Below are 26,163 nucleotides of genomic sequence, written 5' to 3'. Positions count from 1 at the left end.
GGAGCCTAGTACAGCCTCCTGGCTTCCCAGACCTCAGTTGAACCGTCCAACCCATGCTAGCATGGAAAAACGGACGTTAAATGATGATGATGATGATATGTGTGTGTGTGGTGTGTGTGTGTGGTGTGTGTGTGTGTGTGTGTGTGTGTGTGTGTGTGTGTGTGTGTGTATGTAATATGTGTGTGTGTGCTAACAACAATCCTGTTTCTATTTTGAAACATCGAAACAAAACAAGCACGTAAATATCCTGTTTTGTTATTGGGGTATAAAAGACCACCTTGCTCCCGGATGTAACCCCCACCCCAACCACCGCACACGCACACACACACACGCTCACAGACACATTAACCCAAAAGAATCTTCGGTATATACCCAGACGCAAAAACTCTTAGCTATAGAAACACACACAGATATGTCTATACATGTATACACACACGCACACACACAAGTACATACGGGTACACACATCTAGATACAGTTTGTCTAAGTACTGCCGTATTTTGGAGCTGTTGGTTGTGGTGGTGGTGGTGTTGGTGGTGGTTAAAGGGAGTGAGAGGGGTACAAGCGGTGACGGTGGTGGTGGTGTGTTTGTGACAGCAGTAGTGGCGGCGGCGGCAGCGCGGTGCCAGTGGTGGTGGTGGTGGTGGTAGTTTGTGATAGATGTAAATGTTTTGTTGTTGTGGTAGGGTTGGTGGTGATGTTGATGTAAGGAGAGATAATGCTAACGGTGGTGGTGGCGGCGGTGATTTTGGTAGTGGTAGCAGCACCGTTATTCACTCTCTTTCTCTCTCTCTGTGTATATGTGTGTGTGTGTGTGTGTGTGTGTTGTGTATATAAGCTGAGAAACCGGAGACTTAATCTAAATTCCAATTTGGTGTCGAGCAGTCACTGGCTGTCGATTTTCTGTTCTCTTCCTCTGGTAAGTGAATATATTTTTCTCTTCAGGCCATCACCACCAACCAACAATTCCTGTCTCCTAAACCCTCATCACTCATCAAAGCCACGCAGTGCAAGGACCGTTTTTTCACTCGTGTAAAACCCGCATTATTACATAATATATTTTGACTGGAAAAATGCTGGGGTTTGTTCATGGGACAAAGCTAAAACTAGGAAGTCGGGGGAAAGATTTTGTACGAAGTTTTAACAGGAAATTCGGGTGAAGTTCTCATCCATGAGTAAATATGGTGTGTCTCTTTTATTCTTCATCATTTCTCGTGTTTCAGTCATTGGACTGCGGCTGTCCCGTGTTCGATTTTGTTTCAAAGCCTGGGATTTATTTTCGCGGTCGCTTTTGCAGAAGCTTCCAAGTTATGAAGATGTAAACACAGCAACCCCAGATGTCAAACCGTGGCCGGGAGACGAGCAAAAGCGCAAGGACTCGAACACAGACTTTCTCTCATTTTCTTTTACGTGTCGCAGACATAGGATTGTGGCCATGCTGGGGCACCACTGCCTTGGAGAGTTTTTAGTCGAATGAATCGCCCCAACAACTTTTTTTTTATTTTTTAAGCCTCCTACTTATTCTCTCAGCTAAATTACGGGGACTTAAACACACAAGCACTGGTTGTCAAGCGAAGAAATACACACCCATATCTAAGTTCTAGAACATAAATCATCATTTAACGTCCATTGTCCATGCTGGCATGGGTTGGACGATTTGACCAGGGTGGTAAGCTAGAAGGCTGTACCAGACTCCAGTCAGATTCTAAGTATATAATACCAAAATGAGAATAGGCCGGTCTATGGCATTTCCTTTTGGGTTTCATGTGTCCATCAGGCGCTTGGCTTTATGATGTGTCATCAGATCCCAAAATCTGTTGGTTTAAGGCCTCAAGCCGTAAAGCTATGCGCTTTGTGGATGTGAAACCAAAGGTTATCCCTGGATATATGGAGATTATATATATATATATATATATATATAATATATATATATATATATGTGTGTGTGTGTGTGTGTGTGTTTGGTGTGTGTGTGTGTATACGTGGATCTGTCATATATATGTGTGTGTATATACACATGGATCTGTCATGTGTGTGTGTATGTATATATATATATATAATATTATATATATATATATATAGATATAGATATGTATGTATGTATATATAACACATGGATCTGTCTATATATATATACACACACACACACACACACATAATATATATATATAAGAGTTAGAATAGGCCACTTTATGGGATTGGCTAAACTTCGAGTTGTCAAAAAACAATGCACGTGGTATTTGTTTATGTTTCTGAAGAAGGTCATCGCTTTCCGTAAAAATTTTGTGTCTTTTTTAATATATGTGGGTTGGGGTGAAATGGGGATCTTTTGAAGTCGACGTAAAAGTGAAAGAGACACAGAGAGAGAGAGAGAGCAATGGTGATGGTGTGTGTGTGAGAGGGATTATGTATGTATTTATATATATGTATGTATATATACATAGATGTATGTATAAAGGTTGCAAGACGCAACGAAAATTTTAGAAAGAAAAAGGAAACAAGTGGGAATTTTACCAGTGAGTGCGTTAAATTATGAGGCCCTAAAAGAGAACGACTCTCCCCAGAAAACAACCATATATATATGGGATTCTTTCATTAATCACAATGATCAGTGCATAACTGGTACTTAATCTGTTGATACTGACCTCAGCAGCATTTGAACTCTGAACATAGAAATGAACAAAATGGCACAAAACATTGATCTGGCACATAACAATTTTGCTAAAAGGGCACCAATTTTGGAGGAGGGATGTGTCGATTACATCGACCCCAGTGCGTAACTGTTACTTAATTTATCGACCCTGAAAGGATGAAAGGCAAAGTCGACCTCGGCGGAATTTGAACTCAGAACGTAACGGCAGACAAAATACCTATTTCTTTATTACCCACAAGGGGCTAAACACAGAGGGGACAAACAAGGACAGACAGAGGGATTAAATCGATTATATCGACCCCTGTGCGTAACTGGTACTTATTTAATCAACTCCGAAAGGATGAAAGCAAAGTCGACCTCGGTGGAATTTGAACTCAGAACGTAACAGCAGACGAAATACCGCAAAGCATTTCACCTGGCGTGCTAACGTTTCTGCCAGCTCGCCACTTTAATGGCAACAATAATAATAATCCTTTCTCTTATAGGCACAAGCTCGGAAATTTTGTGGGTAGGGGTTGATTAAATTGATTCCAATACTAAACCGGTTCCTGTTTTACTGACCCCTAAAGGATGAAAGACCAAATTAACCCCAGCAAAATTTGAACTCAGAACAGAAACAATCGAAAGAGACCAATGAAATAAGTAGCAGGCTTGAAAAGAAGGTAGTGCCCCAGCATGGCCACAGTCCAATGACTGAAACGAGCAAAAGATGAAAGAAAAGACAATGGCAGAATTATAGACGCTCGGAACAAAAGCATTCCATCCATGACCACCCCTCTGTTAAGGAGTATCTAGGACTATATTATGTAAAGCATTCGACTTTTACCTTTACAATGATGAAGGTTTGATGGACTTGACCTGTTATTTCTAGCAGGTTAACTGACCTGTTAGAGGCTCCATCATTGCCCTGTGTGAGGTCTTATAGTTGTTGTTGTTGTTGCTTAGCCTGTTATCAAAAACAGTCCACCCACGCCCATCCTGAATCTATTTTCCCACAATATATCTAAGAGTACATTATTCAAAGTGTCCTTCATTATTTTCCCTTTCAGATGACAAGATGTGGTTGGTGGGAATTTTGCTTCTATTTTTAGCAGGTCAAGTAATAACTTGAATGCGTCACATTGTTTCATCGCAATATATAATATATATATATATATAATATATATATATATATATATATATATATATATATATATGTGTGTTCGACGTCTTTTTGGTGTCCTGTACACATATATGCATGTATATGTACATGTAGAGGTAGGTACGTACATATATGTTTATATATATGCATATGTTCTATTTTATTAACATATATATATATTATATATATATATATATATATATATTTAAGTAGATGAATGAATTATCCTAGTATGGATGATTCGGTTAATCGATACCTGGGTAGCAAATTCACGTCAGTAAAACACGGTTGAAGCTACATGCCAAGGGCCGAACCCCGTGTTCGTGTGTGGAAATTTGGTGTGTTTTTGTATATGAATAAATGAAAAGAATGGAGTCGAACGAAGAGACTCCATTCTTTTCATATATTATATTTTTATATTTTACATTTTTATATTTATATGTATATGGAAAAAATAATTTTTCACAATTACAATTTATTAAATTCTCTGAAGAGGCCGTGGGGCATCCTTGTTAATGTCTCATTTATACCTGCCTTATATGGCTTATAGGTTAAATGAGGCATGCTTGCCCTTATTGCCGAAACAGCTGTCAGATATGATATAATTACATATTATATTTTATATTTTATATTTCTATTTCCTTGTCTAATTATATTTACAATATATTATGTATAATGTCTTTGCTGTTATGTAATGGTGTAATAAAGTATTGATTGGATATTATCTGATGGTTGATGTTTGATTGATTTAAGTATGTTTCTCCATTTTCTAATTTTGTATGTATATATATATATATATAATAAGGGTAGAAATTGATATTAATCAATTAAAACCAGTGGTCTAGCATATTAAAAATATCCAAAGATTAAAATATTCTTACATACAAAATTTAAAGGACTGACCACTAAAAGTGGACGGTCAACATGCTAGATATAGATGTCAAAATCGCTATTTTCCACAAAGAATGTGTTCTCAAATAAAAAAAAAACTCAGCACAAACCAAAGCATTAAAACATTAAAGCATTATTTGAGAGCATATTCTTTGTGGAAAATAGCGATTTTGACATCTATATCTAGCACGTTGACCATCCACTTTTAGTGGTCAGTCCTTTAAATTTTGTATGGAAAAATATATGTATGTATGTATGTATGTATGTAACAGTAGAGGTTATATATATATATATATGTATGTATGTATGTATGTATGTATGTAACAGTAGAGGTTATATATATATGTATATATATCATCATCATCGTTTAACGTCCGTTCTCCATGCTGGCATGGGTTGGACGGTTCGACCGGGGATCTGGGAAGCCAGAAGGCTGCACCAGGCTCCGGTCTTATCTGGCAAAGTTTCTACAGCTGGATGCCCTTCCTAACGCCAACCACTCCGTATATATATGTATGTATATAAATATAATAGGCAACAAGCTTGTTTCGGATTCTGTCTGCCAAATCGAGTCCCAACGATTTGGTCAACCAGAGGCAATAGTAGAAGACGCTTATCCAGGTTGCCATGGGGATTGAAACCAAATCCTTGTAACTGAGAAGGAAACTTCTTAACCCCCCCTGCCCCCCCCCCCTACCCCTGCCTGCATTTTTATATGTTTTTACACATTTTATATATTTTCTAATTTCAGTTTTTCTGAACAATCCACAATGAAGATTCTATCAATTTGCTTCCTATTGTCTCTGGCCCTTTTCCTTGGGTAAGTTGTATCTCTTTTCATCATCATCATCATCCTCATCATTGTTTAATGTCCATTTTCCACGCTGACGTGGGTCGGACAGTTTCACAGGAACTGGTCAGCCGGGCAGATGTCCAGATTCCAACTGTCTGTCGTGGCACGGTTTCTACAACTGGGTGCCCTTCCTAACAGAGTGTGCTGGGTGCTTTCTGTGGGACACCAGCACAGATGCGTTCACACAGCTCTGGCACGAGTGCCATTTATGTGGCACCTGTAAAGGATGGGCCTGTTTGTGGGAAGATGGGGATTTCACTTAGCTTCTGATCCTTATTTTTATTTATCACTTTTCGTTTTTTTTCTTATGGTTTAGCCCAAGGTTTAAAGTTAGGCTTAGCGGAGGAACAGTTCCACTGACCCTTTTTCTACAGATCCTGCCAAGTCTATTGAGAAGTAAGGTTGGAAAGAACTCCTGACTCCTAAGAAGAAGGCGGAGTTCAAAGTACTGAGCAATCTTCAGACCACCACCACCACCACCTCATTTACTACTACTATTACTACTACTACTATTACTACTACTACTGTTATTACTACTGCTAATGCTGCTACTGCCACCACCAATCAACACATCCCCCCTGCTACCACCTCCCTCTTCTAGCCGTCCAAGAATTTGGACCTGGGGATCTCTATTTCCAGCAACTTCGAGGGCCACCTCCCTGTGGTGTCAGGCGTCAACGAAGAGCCCTCGACTACAAGACGACCAAAGTCTTTTTTTTCCAAGGTCTGGGGTCTCCCGCCCCTAAGCCCTAGACCATCATATAATCACCCTTACCCCCTCTTGTTGCTTAACACCCCCCCACTTCTAGTAGAACGTGTGAAAACTCCATAGTTTTCATATTTTCTTGATTTTATTATTTTTTTTTATTGTTACATTACTGCACAAACTTATCTGCATATTGCTTCATTAAGTTAAAGATATGATAACGAGCTAAGCAATGCACTACAGTTTAATTGCATAATTAGGATTTAGATAACACACACAATAAGTAAAAATATAATTAATGAAAAAATCATTTTGTTAAGTTAAAGATATGATAACGAACTGGGCAGTAGACTGTGGTTTAATTACGTAATTAGGATTTAGATAACATACATGCTAAGTTACAATATAATTAATATAAAACATAACGATGTGTTTTATTATATTTTCTCTTAACCCCCTCCCCCTCCTCCAAGGACTATTGTCACCATCAGCTTTCACCCCCACCCCACCCTTCGTTTTATTTTGGTTTGGCTAAAGAGATAAAAACAGCCCCATGACCTGGAGGTGTTGTCCCCTGACTGCTACAAAGACATCATCTGCCTGGAGTAGTACAGAATCCCCAGCAAATGGTGGATTCAGCAACACTCTGTCATGGCACATGTCTCCATCCTACCACTACTACTCTGGTCAGTCAGGGGCTCTGGTAAAGGTTAGTTTCTCAAGATGCTGTACACTGGGACTGATCCCAAGAGTCCGTTGCAGAAATGTTTAGCAATTGAACCAGGATCGCTATATTTGAAGCCTATATTTGAAGCGGCAAGCTGGTAGAATCGTTAGCACGCCGGGTGAAACGCGTAGCCGTATTTCGTCTGCCGTTATGTTCTGAGTTCAAATTCCGGTGAGATCGACTTCATCCTTTCGGGGTAGATTAAATAGGTACCAGTTACACACTGGGGTCAATGTAATCGACTTAATCTGTTTGTCTGTCCTTGTTTGTCCCCTCTATGTTTAGCCCCTTGTGGGTAGTAAAGAAATAGGTATTTCGTCTGCCGTTATGTTCTGAGTTCAAATTCCACTGAGATTGACCTTGCCGTTCATCCTTTCGGGGTCGATATATTAAGTACCAGTTATGCACTGAGGTCGATGTATTGACTTAATCCGTTTGCCTGTCCTTGTTTGTCCCCTCTGTGCTTAGCCCCTTGTGGGTAGTGAAGAAATAGGTATTTGAAGCCTAAAAACAATTCAAGAATACGATTGGGATTCACTAGAATATCACCAATGGCTACAAAAATCTGACCATCCAACACTTCATATGGAACCAGATCTGACACTTCCAGCTTTGGTGTACTTTCTGAGCAAGACCACCACATTTTAGCCACTACTGACAGCAGATGGCAGACATCAGACTGACCACAGAAGACAAGAGTCAGCAGACGGTAGCAAAACCAGCAGCTGGCCAGGGTGCAGCAACAATACAAAAACCGTGGATTTACAGTGTCTGCAAGACACAACGATCAACAAATACAATTGTAGTGTGATGGAGGAAAAAGAAGCAAATGGGAGAAAGAAATACAAAGGGCTTGACCTGTTGACCTCTGCGAAATCAGCGGTCACTCTCACGAATTAAACACATCTTGTCTCACTGCCGTCTCTGCTCGAACTGACCACACGTGCTTCCTGCCCACGCATGCCCTCTGCCTGTGTCACCGGCCCCTGCAGTCCTTACTTCCGTCCACCTCATCTGCAATCCCCTCCACCAACACCACATAGCCCCATCATAGCCCATAACACCACAACCATGACAGCGACTGCCATCTTACCTAATCCAAGAACAAAGAAGCTTTGATCTATCTTGCTGTTTGTCAGTCATTGTAATAACATTTTTTTGTTTACAAATAAAAATCTTGCAAAGTTAATTTTTTCTATTGTGGAATAGCTTTAATCATATTTCCTAAATTTTCCTTTCAGGATCTCTGAGAAAACTGCACTACCTGTAAGTTCAATTCCGTCAGGTGTGTACGTTACAACCACACTTGACAACCTTGACATTTTTACAGCACTTGAGAAAATAAAGAACTTCTGTGACGGAGGAAACAGCCTAAGTAAGATAACTCTTTCTCTTAGCCTTATTGTTGCTGCTGTTGCATTGTGGGTGTAAGGCGTTTTGGCACTGATGATTCGATGATGTCTTATTTGACATCAGACGTTTTAATGTTTCTTTCTTTCTCTCCTTCTTATCTCTATCACTTTTTCTCTCTCTTTCCTTTCTCCCTCTATCTGTCTGTCTGTATCTCTTCCCCTCTTTCCCTGTCTCTCCTTCTCTCCACCTCCTCCCCTCTGTTTCTGGTCCAGGAATCGAACTCACAACCTCAGGATTGTGAACCCTGTATGCTAACCACTTTATCCAGTTGAGTATAGTATAACAGTTATGATGTGATAGGGAGAATGTACATGGTATATGATGGTGCAGATAGCATAATGGTATGCATGAGTGAGTGGCAGCATCAAAGACGGTCTTCGTCTCATTTAAGGATTCTCTGTTTACAGGAAACCAGATCAACTGTAAGGGTCTGATTGTGCAAGGTGAGAAACGCAATCCCGCAATTGGAAACTTGAAATGGAAATATGTCTTCAGTATGCCACTCGACTCGGTCGATTTGAATAACTTACCAATTCCTAATGATCGCTCGGTAAGATGTTTCATTATTAATTGTAAAAAAATGCACACAAACACACATGCTTGCATATACACATGCACACACATCAAAAGATATATATATATGTATATATATAATAATATTAATAGTTATCGCCATACTAATATGGCAGTCTAAATATAAGACTAAAGCTGTCGCTATTAATATTAATATCCAGTAACGCTGCCGTAATCTCCTTTAGAGAGACTTAGTAATTTTAATATTTCTACTATTGAAAACAAGTGGATGTATTCCACTGTAACTAGGTAAATAAAATCTTCGAACAGACGGCGGTCAATAGCGACACCTGTTGGTTCTGACTACGCTGCATTGATAAAGAGCAGCAACCCTGAAACATATCTGCAGATGTCTGACTAGCAAGGTGAAGCGGCTGACCTCCCCTGTTTCAAGGTTGTAATGGACGCAGGTTCGTGTGTCATATAGCTAGCTTGAGGCGAGGCCTCTTGGAGCTAATCAGTGACAGCTTTAGTCTTATATTTAGACAGCCATATTAGTATGGCGATAACTATTAATATCCAGTAACGCTGCCGTAATCTCCTTTAGAGAGACTTAGTAATTTTAATATTTCTATTATATATAATAATAATTTGAGGGAATATTATTCCACACTTACTGGGAAAAATTCAATTTAGAAATACTAAATCAAATTTCACAAAATATAATACATATATAAAAAATTAGAAAAAAAACACTTTTTATCAATTCAAAATGAAAAATTAAATTACACCATCTAGAAAATTACATATTATAGAAAGAATAAATATAAGATAAAAAAATATAACAATGATTAAGTAATGTGCAAAATAATATATAAAACGTATGTATTTGGTATATATATATTATTATATTTATATATACCAACAATACCAGCAAATACACAATACCAACAAACTAATATATATATATATACTCGGTGGAGGCGCAATGGCCCAGTGGTTACCTGTTGTACCTGTATTTCAAAGGGCCGGCCTTGTCACTCTCTGTGTCACGCTGAATATCCCCGAGAACTACGTTAAGGGTACATGTGTCTGTGGAGTGCTCAGCCACTTACACGTTAATTTCACGAGCAGGCTGTTCCGTTGATCGGATCTACCGGAACCCTCTTCGTCGTAACCGACGGAGTGCTTCCATAGCCATCCACCATATATACTCGCTTAAAAGCCACCCTATCGGATAGCTCTGAAGTTAGCTCCTATGGAGAGCCTTTCATTGGGCATGGGGCCCAACAATCACACGTCATATATATTAAATTACTATTTGTACAAAACAGCAAACTGCAAATGCTACTTAATGTAGATGTATTATAAGAATGCCACAATACTGTGGTGTTCCTTTTGAGATATTATCGTATTAAGTATCCAAAAGCAAAGAAAAATCAGTTACAGATTAAACTTGTTCAGCAACAGTGGTGGAAGTGCTGAATCATGTGATTTCAGCATGTTTGTACATCATCAGCAGTAGGGATCTCACTAATTAGGCACTGATGTTGCAAAAAACTTTTGGGCTGCATAAAAATAGATATAAATGATAGAAGCAATATTAAGTGCCAAACAGCAAACTTCGTAACCGACTTAATGTGGATGTGTCGTAAGAATGCTGAAATACTGCAATATTCACCTTGAGAGAATGTCAAGTTCCACCGAAGTCGAATTTGCCTTTCACTCTTTCGGGGTTGATAAAATAAATACCAGCTGGATACTAGGGTGTCAATCTATTCAAGTTAGCCCCTCCCCACAAACTACTGGCCGTGTGTCAAAATTTGAAACCAATATTTTAAACTTTTCTTCATTTCAGCTCAAATTGGACTTCCATCTTGGCACCCCAAGAACAGTATCCGAAAAATGCTTTTCAGGACCTGTTCCAGTGGTACAAGTTTATCAAAAATTGATTGAAGTTTATAATGAATCACAAAACGCTTTGCAGAGAGACTGGTTCTATATGACTGGTTTTAAAGACCTAGAAACAACATCCCCAACCTTCAGGTGAATATATATATATCCTAGCTTAAGGTGACCCGCTCTACGCACAGGTGAGGGTGTGGTTGTTACTTTCTGTTGCTTCCTTTCTGTTTCTTAAATCTTGCCTTAATTTTCAAAATTGCGAACCCATTTTCTGCGCTTAAATTACAAATCCGCTTCCATTTTACCATGTTGAAAATTTGATTGAAATCGGGCAAAAGGTGTCCAATCTAGACCCCCAAGTGTCCCCCCAAAATCAATAAAATCCCTGTTTTCACAGTAAAGCAACCACTGTAGCATCCCAAAACGTCTCTCAATCAATTTCTCACCTCAAGTTACGCACGTTTCCTCAAATCACCTGTCTCTTATGATCATAGTCTGCATTCCTGAGACGATTACTGAGGAGTCCTTAGTATCCGTGGGCATCGGGTTGATCATCTTCATGGATTAATTTCTTCAGCTAATATAACATTAGTGCAATGCATTAAATGTTTGTAAATTCCATCCAAGGATTATTATTATTATTATTATTATTATTATTATTATATTATTATTAAGGGCAGTGAGCTGGCAGAATCGTTAGCACTCCGGGTAAAATGCTTAGTGGTATTTCGTCTGCCGTTACGTTCTGAGTTCAAATTCCGCCGAGGTCGACTTTGCCTTTCATCCTTTCAGGGTCGATTAAATAAGTACCAGTTACGCACTGGGGTCGATACAATTGACTTAATCCGTTTGTCCTCTCTGTGTTTAGCCCCTTGTGGGTAGTAAAGAAATAGATATTTCATCTGTCTTTACGTTCCGAGTTCAAATTTCACTGAGGCTGACTTTGCCTTTCATCCCTTCGGGGTTGATAAAGAACCAGTTATGCACCGGGGTCAGTGTAATCGACTTGTCCCTTCTCCCAAAATTTCAGGGCTTCTTGCCTTTAGTAGAAAGGATTATATACATATATATATATATTTATACATATATATATATTTATACACATATATATATTTATACATATATATGTATGTATGTATTTCTGTTCTGTGTTTAATGATTTAAATCTTTCCTCTGAAGAAGGAGCTGGTTTTTTATAACAAAGGCTCCTCCTGGCATTAAAACCAGTAGCAACATCGACTCCTACAGAACAGCCCCATTGATGGGGCAGTAAACGTCCCTTGTCTGTAGGGTCACTACTTTCATTCCTTCTAGAGACTTTCTGACTTTCTACCTTGCTTGTATGTATATATATATATATATATATATATATATATATATATATATATATATATATATATATATATATATATATATAATATATATCAATCGTGGAGGCGCAATGGCCCAGTGGTTAGGGCACCGTACTCGCGGTCGTAGGATCGCGGTTTCGATTCCCAGACCAGGCGTTGTGAGTGTTTATTGAGCAAAAACACCTAAAAAGCTCCACGAGGCTCCAGCAGGGGATGGTGGTGATCCCTGCTGTACTCTTTCACCATAACTTTCTCTCACTCTTACTTCCTGTTTCTGTCGTACCTGTATTTCAAGGGGCCAGCCTTGTCACTCTCTGTGTCACGCTGAATATCCCCAAGAACTACGTTAAGGGTACACGTGTCTGTGGAGTGCTCAGCCACTTACACGTTAATTTCACGAGAATATGCAGAGTTCTAAAATCTTTTGTTAGCCTGGTGTATTAAGTATTTTGCCCCACTTAATAACCCCTCATTAATAACTCTGTGTGTGTGTGTATACATATATGAGTATGTATGTATGTATTTGTTGTATATACATAAATATATACGTTTGTTGTTTCTTTGTCCTTTCAGTAAACTATGGTTTGACAAGCCTCCACATTTCCGTCGGAGTAAACCTGCCCCTGATGACAGCGATATTCCAAGCCTCTGCTCAGGAAAGTGTAAGTTTCTTCTTTATCACAAAGTTCAGGATGTAGGTGTGTAACCTGCTCGTCAGCCAGGTAGACTGATGGGGAGACGGTTATGTCCCTTGCCAGCTTGAACCACAACAGAATGGCTTTAGTCACAGAGTTTAAATTGAGATATTCCTTAGTTCGGAGGTTCCCAAACTGGGGTGCATGGACCCCTCGTGGTCTGTAACAGTAGTACTGGGGGTCTGTGAACTAAATTCAAAATTTCATATACATAATATATATATATTATATTAATAATAATAATAATAATATGACAACAAAAGAATGAATGAGACCTCAATATTATGTAAATTGTGGAGGCACATGGCCTAGTGGTTAGAGCAGCGGACTCGCAGTCAAGCGATTGTGGGTTCAAATCTCAGACCGGGCGATATGTATGTTTATGAACGAAACACCTAAGCTCCACGCGGCTCCAGCAGAACGAGAGGAAAATAGTGATGTATAATGATAAGCATATTAAAAGGATGGCGGTGAAGATGTTGTCAGGACATTCCATCATATTAGAGAAAGGTGAATAAAGAAAAGACAGAAAGGTGAATAAAGCAAAGGTGTGAATGCAAATAAGTAAAATTAAATGTTATGATGACCAACGATTTCTTTTCTTCCCCTGTCTCTCATCTCCACTTCCTTCTTTGTCTGTCACAGCCGGATACAGTTGTCCAAACACAACGTACTGTTTGAAAGACAACGTAGAGACACGCAAAATGTCCATGTACATTGTGACTGGTGCAGCCAAAGACTACGCGGAGAAGAACTGTTCGTACAATGCCGCAATCATGGATCAGTATATGAACAACTTTGGCTACTTCAGGGGTGAGTATTGTTTCATTAAATTATGCTCATAATGGAGCAGTGCCTTCAAGAATTTTGGCCAATCCTGTGAACCCAGGGTTTATTACAATCTGGTAATAATTTTAATTGATTTCTAATTATGGAGCATTAATTAAGTCACCATTATTGTTTTTTGTTTGTCATCATAGGTACAAGCATGGCTGTGTGGTAAGAAGCTTGCTTCCCAACCACATGGTTCCAGGTTCAGTCCCAGTGCGTGGCACCTTGGGCGACACCTTGGGCCAGTGTCGTCTACAAGAGCATCAGTCTGACCAAAGCTTTGTGAGTGGATTTGGTAGACAGAAACTGAAAGAAGCCGATCGTGTATATATGTGTGTGCACGTGTGTATGCATGTATAATTGTGTGTGTGTGTGTGTGTGTGTGTGTAATTGTGTGTGTGTTTCACTCCATTTCATTGCTTGACAACTGATGTTGGTGTGTTTATGTCCCTATAACTTAGTGGTTCAGCAAAAGAGACCGACAGAATAAGTACTAGGCTTACAAAGAATAAGTCTTGGGTCGATTTGTTCAACTAAAGGTAGTGCTCCAACATGGCCACAGTCAAATGACTGAAACAAGTAAAAAAAAAAAAAGAATAGGCACAGGCGTGGCTGTGTGGTAAGAAGCTTGCTTCCCAACCACATGGTTCTGGGTTCAGTCCCACTGTGTGGCACCTTGGGCAAGTGTCTTCTACTATAGCCTCAAGCCAATCAAAGCCATGTGAGTGGCTCTGACCATTGAGTCATGTGCCTTCACAAAGGTACTTTATGGGTCACCTGTATAAGTTTAATTGCTAATGAATTTACCGCCAAAAAACAAAAATTAAATAAATAAATAAAAAGAGAGGGAATTGACTTTTGTAATCAATAATTTGATCTCTGATTTGTTTGATTTCAGGACAAAATAGTTTGAACTTGACGATAAATAGGACGATTCCTGTAATGACGAAGATCACAAAGCAACCAGCTCAAAGCACTTGCCCGCAGAAATACCAGATGCAGTTCTATGTTAATAAGGAGGCCCCACCATGCCCAACCAACGTGAGTAACTCTGAGACATTTTCAATTCCATTTACAGCAAAGTGTGTGTGCTTGCGTGTGTGTGTGTGTGTGTGTATGAATGTATGCTGACCCACAAAGGCTGTTCTCCATCGCGTATAAATTCCCCCACTGGGACAGGGCGCCATCCCCTCGCAGGGTTACTCCCTTTTGCCAGCTGAGTGGAGGAGAGCAACGTGAAATGAAGCGTTTTGCTCAAGAACACAACACATCGCCTGGTCCAAGAATTGAAACCACAATTTTATGATCACGATTCCAACACCTTAACCGCTAAGCCACGTACCTCTACTATGTAATTTTGGTAATGATATCAATATGGCTTCCATGCAAATCAAAACCAGTCTGATTTCTTCAGCCAATGTTGTTGCGGAATCTTGTGAAAACTGCTCATAAATTGTCTTTTGGGGTCGTAAAAAAGAAATTCGCTGATCTAAGGGCGATAACCCATCGCAGCCAAGGCCCAGACAAATATTTTCTTTTTACAGAATTCATTGATCGTAAATGTTTCTCTCTCTCTCTCCATTTTGCAAAGAAGCTTATCTGCCTGCAACCATTGGGGTCTGTTGAGCCGTCTACAAGGCCAAGCACCTTCTGGGTACAAAACCATTGGTCACTATATGACCTGCCATATGCTTAACTGTGCAAAAATCCATTACTGATCGAACTTGTAGAATGTGCTTCTTTTTCGGATATGTGATCCACAAACGATATATATATATATATAAAATGGTCAAAACTTTTTCACAGGAACTTAGTTCGGTTTGAAAACCCTACTAGAATGGGAGAAAGCGCTAATATATGATATAAGATATAAGTTATATGATGCATAAAAACATGTAATATACAAATAAATATCTGTAAATATAAAACCATCCGAATTTCTTCTAATGTAAAATACCTGTACATCATCTCCTAACCTTCTAATATATATACATACAGGTTATAGGAACATAAACCTTCTTCCAAGAAAAGATGGCTTAAACTGTGCTCTATAATTCTTTGTTATCCATAAAGGTCTATACAGAGATGGGGACGATAGAATCGGGGAACATAAAATAACAAAAGAGGATGAATAAAGACGAAGAAATTAAACAAAATGAATGAATTATGATAAGATGTTATAATAAGGCGCAATGCCCATTCGATTTGGCCAGTCTTTTCCCTTAATTGATTTTCTCATTATCGATTATCGATTTCACAATTACAACTGAAGTTCGCAAAATTTACAAAAAAATAAATTTCAATAAACGAAGTTTTTTTTTCCTACATTTTTCCCCAATTTTCTTTAATTTCAGAGATGGTCTATCTTTCTTTTCGACCCCTCATAATCCAATTCCGGGAGGTGGGTCATCCATAAACCGAAACCTCTTCTCTTCCAGAATATTCTTTCTGACGACTTCCATGAAATTCGCCAAACTGTCCGCATGGACCAAAACACCAATCTCATCATCGTCATACTTACTTCCCATCCTAACCCTTGTTACTCCCTTCATTCTCCATAATTTCTTCTCTATTTCATAGGATCTTTGTAAATTACAAATGCTCCATAAAATCCAACCGTATCCTTACCTTTGTTTTCCTCTCCGTCTTCGATCTTTTTCTACTTTTCGGAATGGTGGTTCCTTGGCTCTCTTCTTTTAGACCTTTTAGTTTTCTTTCTCTTTCAGTTCACTGTTTTTTTCTTCTGTCTGAACTTTCTCCTGTCTTTGTTCTTTCTTTTGCTCGTTTTCTTCCTTTTCTGTCGTCTCTTTACTTCGTGTAAATCCATTTAATGGCCATCCAGTCCTTCTATGTCTTCTCGTTCCGCACAGATAACAAATGGGTCTCCTTCCTTCGACAATAACATTTATCGTTGGTTCATTTTCCACTTCGATATGGAAGGGGATTCTCTCTATGTAAGCCACATTTCGACTCCGAATCCCCTCCAGTTCACCGTATCGGTTTCAGTAACAGGACCCAGTTCGGGTTCGTCTTTTGTAGACCCTAGAATCGCTGCCACCAGACATTGTTTTCATTTCCAGCCGTATACTCGGAATCTTAACCTTGATACTTCTTCTTCCTTTATAACTGGGTAACATTGTAAACCTTTCTGTTCTTAAGATAGCGAGGCTGCCTCTTGTGGCAAACCTCACCTCCATCGTCCCGAACTTCTTCCTTCAGCCGACATAAGTTGCTCTTTCCATTTCGTCTCCCAGACATTTTTCCATTTCTTCTTCCGACATCCAAACTATTTCCTTTGTGTCCGTGTCTTGGGTTTTATATACAATGGTCTTAAGGTTTTTATCCTCTGTTGTTTCTGCTGCAGGGACCAGCTGGATGCTTTCTCCTTCCCTTCTCACGTACCGTTCGCTTCTTTGTATTTCTTCTTCATAAATTATAACATTCTTTTCAAAACCCAGAGGCGCGACACTTCTTGCAGCAACCCTCGCCACAGGTCTCCATGACCAAGGGACGACCTCTTTCCTTTCACCTAAAATGAGAAATAAAAAAAGAATGGCAAGCAAGCAACAAGCACCTCGTGCTATTCGTTCTCCTTACGACTTTTTCACAACTTTGTCCCATTTCTTCCCACAAAAGACATAATGACTTCACGAACTCAAAGAAGCACATGTTGCCTAATCAAGCAATGGCTTCAACTCTGCTCTCAATGGCGGTGGAGTCAAATCCTATTTCAGGGACTCAAACACCTTCTAAAATAACTTTCCGGACAACCCAACGGAAATTAATCTAATCCAGAAACGCATCCATCATTATTTTTCTTCGTTTTTGCCATGTACAAATATTGTTGTCTGTGGAGACATATTTTTGTAGAAGAAGGATATAGTAGTCTTTTGGCTGCTATTTCTAAATTTTCGGTATGTGGTCAAGCAACCTGTTGCTAAACCCTTATTATTATAATTATATATAAAAACTTTTTGTATAAGTTTTTACCAAATATGGTCATTTTCCATACCGAAAAACTTCTAGGTGAAATTTGTTGATTTTTATTAAATCAATAACCTTTCACCCTATATCTGTAACTAGCAGTATCGCCCGGCGTTGCTCGGGTTTGTAAGGGAAATAACTATATAAGCATTTTTAGAGAGTTATAGCAAAAAATGCATTAAAAATGGAAAGAAAATTATGGTAAATTTTATTAAAAATCGTTGACTCATCGTAGACATTTTTAGAGAGTTACTTCCCTTATAATAGCGAAAGAAATGCATTAAAATGGAAAAAAAATGATGGTAAATTATTTTTAAAATCGTAGACTCATCGTAGACGCGCGCTAATACCCAGAAGGGCTCGATATGAATCACGACTATAAGATACCCGGTTTTGGTTAAACTGCACCGCAAAATGTGGGAGTAGTTAGGAATCTAAATTGGAGGAGACAGACACACAACTTCACTTTTATATATCTGTAATAATATATATATATAAATAATTTTTAAATTTAAAATGAGGGTGAGAAATTCGATATTAATTTAATTAACATCGATTTCACACCAGTGGTCTGGCATATAAAAAGACTTAAGGTTCAGTAGAATTGTATTGTATACATATTAGAGAGAAACCACTATGTGGACACCCTTATGCTAGAAATAGATCCGCTGTTGGTTGTTTTGCTAAATTTTTCTTGAGAACATTTCTTAGTGGTAAGACCATAGCGGATCTATTTCTAGCATAAGGGTGTCCACATAGTGATTTCCCTATAATATGTATATATATATATAAATAAATATCTGTAAATATAAACCATCCGATTTTCTGAGTACCTCATTTCTTCTAATATATATATATATATATATATATATACAGTTTTTTCTAGCGGTGTCATATGAAATTGTCTCCCATAATTATGACCCTAGTATCGATCTATTGCATTTCAATCTGTTTTAGGGTTAGGGAGAAGGGTTTCTTTTTTTCTTCATAAATGTAAATAAACCCAATCTGTTTCTTAAACGAGGGACATATTCATACGGCACAGAAGTTTAAAAGTGTTTAGTTACGTGGAAATTGTTAAAAACTGCCGTTCAAACCGAAAAGATCCCACCCTTATGCTAGAAATAGATCCGCTATTGGTTGTTTTGCTAAATTTTTCTTGAGAACATTTCTTAGTGGTAAGACCATAGCGGATCTATTTCTAGCATAAGGGTGTCCACATACTGGTTTCTCTCTAATATGTGTGTGTGTATATATATATATATATATATAGGCACAGGAGTGGCTGTGTGGTAAGTAGATCGTTTACCAACCACATAGTTCCGGGTTCAGTCCCACTGCATGGCACCTTGGTCAAGTGTCTTCTACTATAGCCTCGGGCCCACCAAAGCCTTGTGAGTGGATTTGGTTGATGGAAACTGAAAGAAGCCCGTCGTATGTATGTGTGTGCGTGTATGTTTGGGTTTGTCCCCCCAGCATTGCTTGACAACCGATGCTGGTGTGTTTATGTCCCCGTCAGCAAAATGAGACCGATAGAATAAGTACTGGGCTTACAAAGAACAAGTCCCGGGGTCGATTTGCTCGATTAAAGGCGGTGCTCCAGCATGGCCGCAGTCAAATGACTGAAACAAGTAAAGAGTAATATACATATATATATATATAATCTTGAGATTGAGGCACTGTGACTTTAGGTCTTCCTCCTCCATCTGTTTTGCCCATGTCTTCTTGGGTGTGCTGGATTCCCCAGGGTGTGGATCGCTGCCACCACAAAAGTTGGTGTCATAGTCTACCAGTGCTCCTATCTTAATATAGTTCCACATAGTTATATATAGTTATACTTTGGGATGGTCTTTTTAAAAAATTTTTTTGTCAAAAAGCAAACGCATTTTACGTTCATTCTTCAGTTTTATTTTATTGTTCATCATTTCCGAGTCGACTTAGCCTTTCATCCTTTCGGGGTCGATTAAATAAGTACCAGTTAAGTACTGGGTCGATGTAATCGATTTAGTCCCTTTGTCTGTCTTTGTTTGCAATCATGTCAGTGAAACTTAAAGCTACCAGATAATGCTTGAATAATTAAAAGCGATGTGAATAATAGTAGAGGCGCAATGGCCCAGTGTTAGGGCAGCGGACTCGCGGTCGCAGGATCGCGGTTTCGATTCTCAGACCGGGCGTTGTGTGTTTTATTGAGCGAAAAACACCTAAAAAAGCTCTACGAGGCTCCGGCAGGGGTGGTGATCCCTGCTGTACTCTTTCACCACAATGGCGGTGCCCCAGCATGGCCACAGCTCAAGAGCTGAAACTGGAAAAACAAAAACAAACAAACATTTTATGTCTTTTATCTGGAAATCTTTTGTCACATCTCCTGTGACCTCTTCAGTGACTCTCCATCCCACGTGTCTCAATACATAAATATATATTTATATAATATTATTATTATTATTATTATAATTATATGATGCCATATCAAGATTGAAGCCTGGTGCAGCCATCTGGTTCGCCAGCCCTCAGTCAAATCGTCCAACCCATGCTAGCATGGAAAGCAGACGTTAAACGATGATGGTGATAAACTGTATACACCTGGTAGCTTATTGAATGAAAGAACTTGCAGAAGATGGTTTTCAAAATGGAGTTGAACGCTGATGCTATTCAAATTCATTTACTTTCGACATATGTTTCAAAGACAACATTGGTTTTATTCCAAAGGAATAAACAATGTAAACAAAGGATAATTCATTCACCCATTTATATATATATATACACACTCTAATATTCACATATCTATATATATATATTATATATACCTTGATATCCACTTATCATATATACTCAACTATCCATTTCTAATCTCTCTTTGCAGCCAAATGTTTTGCTGGAATTGCTCACTGATATGGAGGTCTACGTGAAAGCATTTTATGGATTTGCCAACAATGCCATGGATTTCCTCTACCAACACTTTAGCAACGATCTCACTTCTAAACAACTCTCTTACGTCACGGACCAATACTACCTGTCAGTATTCAGAGGTCACGGTCCAACCTTTGGACAGCGCATTGAGATTTGGATACTGAAGAATCCACTTGCTTGTTCCATACAACAGTGCAACTAATTCTTTGCTGTTTGGTTCTTGGTCCTTTTTATTTTGATTTCAATTTTCTATCAGCACACACACACACACACTACTCAAAATGTTAATCCCCTCCCCACACCTCAAATCATTTTGATAAAAACAAGAAATATACTAATATCTACCGAAAATTTGACAAAACTTTCTACATTAAATCCAATGTATATACACACACACTTATATACAAATATATATATAGTTAATCCAAACAAGAAAACACAGAAAAAAAGAGAAAAAAACACAGCAACGCAGGACATGGAACAATTAAAGTATTATTTGACGCTCAGGAAAGAAGGGAAGGAGGGTTTAACGTTTTGAGCGGAGCTCTTCGTCGGAAACAAGGAGAAGGAAAGATCCCAAGAAGGGAAGACAGAGGAAAAAAATATTTTTGCTGGTGGTGCTCAAGAGATCACATGTTGAAAGAACAGAAGTTCTTATATGTATATATACCGTTGGAGATTTTTTTCCCTCCGTCTTCCCTTCCTTGGATCTTTCCTTTGCCTATGTTTCTGACAAAGAGCTCCGCTCGAAATGTTAAATCCTCCTTCTTTCTTTCCTTTTCTGAGCGTCCAATAACACTATACTCGTTCCACGTCCTCACGTTGTTGTGTCTTCTCTTTGTGTTTTCATGTTTGGATTAACTTTATATATATATATCTAAATGTAATATGGGACAATTATTTGGTAGCCATGATAAAACTCAGAGTTTTATCATAGCTACTGAATAATTGTCACATATTACATTTACTACAGATAAATTCCTCTATTTACATAATATCGAGGTCTCTTTCATTCTTTTGTTGTCTTACCATTTCTATCAATATATATATATATATATATATATTATGTATTTGGTGGTGAGAATAATTTCTTGGGTAACTCCAGAGAGACGTCAAAGCAAGACATATTCTTCTCAACAAAGTAGGAAAAAAATACAAGATTCCTTTCTCAGAGACTCCTTCTAATTCACCAAGAAACTGTGTTCTTCATATCCATAACTGCTTTATGACTTACCAACGACAGAACCTGTTAAACAAAGCATATTTCTCTGTGTGTGTACGTACCCATAACTTGACTACTGCATGACTTACTAACAATCAAATCTGCTAAATAAAGTATATATTTTTCTATCTCTATCTATCTATGTATATATATTTATATATATATGTATATATATATATATATATACAGTATAAAATGGTATTATATCACAAATAAAATATGAAATTGCCAAACAGTGTTTGAATTATTTTTTTGTTGTATTGTTTTTTTTTCTATTAATAAATGTTCTTTTTCAGCCTTGGGACTGATCAGTCTAGCCACCCAGTTTCCATGGTAATGGAAATGTGACTGAGATCACAGCATTACGCCTCGAAGGGAAAACTTCTCCATTGCAGGGTTTGACAGCAGAAATTTTGAGGGGAGGGGGAAAGTCAACTATGTCGATTGCAGTGCTTGGATACTTGAGCTGTTCAAAAAGGAAAACATCAAGCACTTTGCTGTATTCAAGAAGATCTGTCCTCCACAGTAGAAGAGTCGATCCGATTCCCCTTGCTGAAGAGGATTGACCCACAAGGACCTTGTGTCAGTGCTATGTCAAAAGCACCCATGCAAGTAGCACCTAAAAAGCACCCAGTACGCTCCATAAAGTGGTTGGTGGTCAGAAGGTCGATCAGCCAGAAAAGCTAAAGTTACCTTCTTCTTAAGCCATACTGACTCATAAGGGCCCGTTTCCTGGCTTCCACGGTGTCCTTAAATCCTTAAAAATGTTTTAGCCCGAAGGCCGCAGCCATGCTGGGGCACAACCGCTGATATATTTATATATCCGGTTTATATATTTATTCTCCACCATCACAGGGTTACTCCTTTTTGCTGGCCGAGTGCACTGGTGCAACGTGAAATGCATTACCTGATCCAGGAATCGAAACCGCGATCTTATAATCATGAGTCCAGCACCCAAACCACCAAGCCATGTGCCATCCAGCCATAGAAACCAAGTGGAATCAGGCTGGAACCTGTTACAGGTCTCCAGCTTGGCCAGTTCTGGTCAAACCATCCAACCCATGTCAATATGGACAATGGATGTTAAATGATGATGATGATGGTGATATATATCATCATGGCTCCAGGTTCAGTCCCACTGTGTGGCACCTTGGGCAAGTGTCTATATATAGTTATAACCTCGGGCCAACACAAAAGCCTTGCGAATGGAATTGGTAGACAGAAACTGAAAGAAGCCCATCATATATATATATACATACATGTGTGTGTGTTTGTCCCCCCTCATCATCACTTGACAACCGGTGTTGGTGTGTTTACATCCCCGTAACTCAGTGGTTCAGCAAAGAGACTGATACAACAAGTACTTCAAGACAATGCTCCAGCATGGCCACAGTCAGATGACTGAAACAAGTAAAAGACTAAATGAACATATATATATATATGTATGTGTGTGTGTGTGTGTGTGTATAGGTATATGTGTGTGCGCGTGCTTGTGTCTTCTTGACTAGGCACCACATGGTAGTCGTAAATGAGTGTCCCTGTCATACAAGCAGTGTCAGTCATGTCCAATATTCTGTGTAAACATGCCTGACCATCAGGAAATCGTTATCTTACTTGGGGACACAGGTGAGGGTTAGCAACAGGAAAAACATCCGGCTGGAGAAAACCTGCCTCAAATAATCTCCAACCAATCCACCCTGCAAGCATGGCAAATTAGACTCTATTTGATGATGATGATGATGATGATAAAAGGAATGAAAGGTAAAATTGACCCCAACAGGATTTGAACTCAGAGCCTAAAGAGCTTGAAGGAACGCTGCTGAGCATTTGGTCCAACAGGCGAATAATTGCTGCCTCTTAGCTTATGGACAGGCATGGTGTCTTTCTTTTAAATTACATTTCCGGCTTCCTTTCATTTTTATTTAAGAGTATTTTGGGGCGCAGGAGTGGCTGTGTGGTAAGTAGCTTGCTTACAAACTACATGGTTCTGGGTTCAGTCCCACTGCGTGGCACCTTGGGCAAGTGTCTTCTACTATAGCCCCGGGCCAACCAATGCCTTGTGAGTGGATTTGGTAGACGGAAACTGAAAGAAGCCTGTCGTATATATGTATGTGTATGTGTGTGTTTGTGTGTCTGTCCCCCTAGCATTGCTTGACAACCGATGCTGGTGTGTTTGCGTCCCTGTAACTTAGCGGTTCGGCAAAACAGACCAATAGAATAAGTACTGGGCTTACAAAGAATAAGTCCCGGGGTCGAGTTGCTCGACTAAAGGCGGTGCTCCAGCATGGCCGCAGTCCAATGACTGAAACAAGTAAAAGAGTAATAGCTTACAGTTTGGGTGTGTTTATTTATTGAATCAATTTCACTGATCCCCTACCATGGCTAGAACCATGGCTAGAACCATGCACCAGCTACAGATTTGGTCGGTAGCCCTCAATGGTTGTCCTAAAGGAACTTCCGGTTCTCCTCTAAATCACCAGTTTCTATCTCCTCCTCCTTCTTGTCAAATTCCTTAATTAGTACTTCATTAAATTTATGACTATTCCCCGAATCCTAAATCATTTAGCATTTAAACAGGCCAAATCAAGCCCAAATATTTCTCCCCTTTTTTATATCCAAATCAGCAAGATGGAAAAGGGACCAATAGAACAAATACTAAGCTTACAAAGAATAAGTCCAGGGGTTGATTTCTTTGATTTAAAAAAAAACCTTTAAGGCGGTGCTCCAGCATGGCAGCAGTCTGATAACTGAAACAAGTAAAAGAATAAAAGAAAAGAGTGTAGGTAACCAAGTGAGTGGCTGGTTTCTCCAAGTCAACCCTTCAGCATTTAAAGAAGCTTGCTTCACAACCACGTGGTTCTGGGTTCAGTCCCACTGCATGGTACCTTGGGCAAGTGTCTTCTACTATAGCCTTGGGTCAACCAAAGCCTTGTGAGTAGATTTAGTAGACAGAAACTGAAAGAAGCCCGTCATACATATATATATATATATGTATGCATTTGTGTGTCTGTGTTTGTCTTGCCACCATCGCTTGACAACCGATGTTGGTGTGTTTACATCCCCATAACTTAGCAGTTCAGCAAAAGTGACCGCTAGAATAAGTACTAGGCTTACAGAGAATAAGTCTGAGTTCAAATTCTGCAAACACCAACTTTGCTTTTCGTCATTTCAGGGTTGGCAAAATTAAATATCAATCTAGTACTGAGGCCAATGAGATCAACTAAAACTGACCCTTAAATTATTGCTGGCCTTGTGCCATAATTTGAAACCCTTATTAATATCAATGCTGATGAGAAGGCTGCGAGCTGGCAAAATTGTTAGCACAATGGGTAACATGTTTAGCAGTATTTTGTCTGTCTTTATGTTCTGAGTTCAAATTCCACTGCAGTCAACTTTGCCTTTCATCATCATCATCATCGTTTAACGTCTGCTTTCCATGCTGCCATGGGTTGGACGGTTTGACTGAGGACTGGTGAGCCAGATGGCTGCACCAGGCTCAATCTGATCTGGCAAAGTTTCTACAGCTGAATGCTCTTCCTAACGCCAACCACTCCGCGAGTGTAGTGGGTGCTTTTATGTGCCACCAGCACGAGGGTCAGTCAGGCGGTTCTGGCAACAACCACACTCAAAAGCGTTTTCTACGTGCTACCTGCACAGGAGCCAGTCCGGCAACACTAGCAGCGACCACGCTCGAATGTTGTTTTTCACGTGCCACCAGCACATGTGCCAGTAAAGCAATGCTAGCAACGATCACACTCAAATGGTGCTTTTCACGTGTCACTAGCAAGGGAGCAAATCCATTGCTCTGGCAACGATCATGCTCGGATGTGCTTTTAACATTCTACTGGCACAAGTGCCAATCAGGCGGCACCGTCATTGGCCACGTCAGCGATTTCATTTTTGAAACTGCTGACCTTGAGCTAAAAAACAAATTGATATCAATATTAATACTGATTTGAATTTCACTTAACCTGAATATTTTTTACGTTTAAATCATTACAACTACTTAAATAGATAACGAAATATGTACAGATTACAAACGAGACCAATGTCAATAGAAAAGTTCTTTTGCTTTTGATTATACAAGATATGAGGGACAGACGCAAAACACTGAGTAATTTTATCATAGGTTGTAAGGAAAATGCGGATCAATGTAACTCATCTTTGTTAAAGACTGCATCAAGTGTGAATCTGTGGCAGAGCATGGGGAAGTAGACATTAGCCCTTTAAGCATTCAGATTACTCAGTCAAATGTAAGGCTTGGCATTAGGGAGGGCATCCAGCTGTAGAAGCTCTAAGTAGAGATTTCAAACTTAAAATCTTCAAAGCCACAGTCGAACCAATTCTACTATATGGCTCAGAAACCTGGA

General features: G+C 39.1%; 1 protein-coding gene across 1 annotated transcript; it reads left to right on the top strand.

Moving 5' to 3' along the window:
- Positions 1-790: 790 nt before the first annotated feature.
- LOC115225721 lies at positions 791-20,916 on the top strand. The gene is made up of 9 exons (XM_029796646.2): positions 791-919; positions 5,437-5,505; positions 8,213-8,346; positions 8,792-8,934; positions 10,756-10,943; positions 12,728-12,816; positions 13,495-13,662; positions 14,579-14,721; positions 20,525-20,916. Exons 2-9 carry the CDS (start codon positions 5,456-5,458, stop codon positions 20,771-20,773), a joined length of 1,164 nt encoding a protein of 387 aa, XP_029652506.1. The 5' UTR covers positions 791-919; positions 5,437-5,455; the 3' UTR covers positions 20,774-20,916.
- Positions 20,917-26,163: the final 5,247 nt, after the last annotated feature.

The sequence above is a fragment of the Octopus sinensis genome, linkage group LG28, assembly GCF_006345805.1.
Source record: "Octopus sinensis linkage group LG28, ASM634580v1, whole genome shotgun sequence".
Taxonomy (NCBI): domain Eukaryota; kingdom Metazoa; phylum Mollusca; class Cephalopoda; order Octopoda; family Octopodidae; genus Octopus; species Octopus sinensis.
The sequence above is the reverse complement of the archived record's forward strand: the minus strand, read 5'-3'. Positions and strand labels throughout refer to the sequence as shown.

What these genes read in the sequence shown, in the direction of transcription:
- LOC115225721 (XM_029796646.2), top strand. Translation starts at nt 5,456, where the DNA reads ATGAAGATTCTATCAATTTGCTTCCTATTGTCTCTGGCCCTTTTCCTT. An exon ending in CAATTCCTAATGATCGCTCG is followed by an intron (nt 8,935 to 10,755) that starts GTAAGATGTTTC and finishes TCTTCATTTCAG; the next exon opens with CTCAAATTGGACTTCCATCT. An exon ending in AAGCCTCTGCTCAGGAAAGT is followed by an intron (nt 12,817 to 13,494) that starts GTAAGTTTCTTC and finishes TGTCTGTCACAG; the next exon opens with CCGGATACAGTTGTCCAAAC.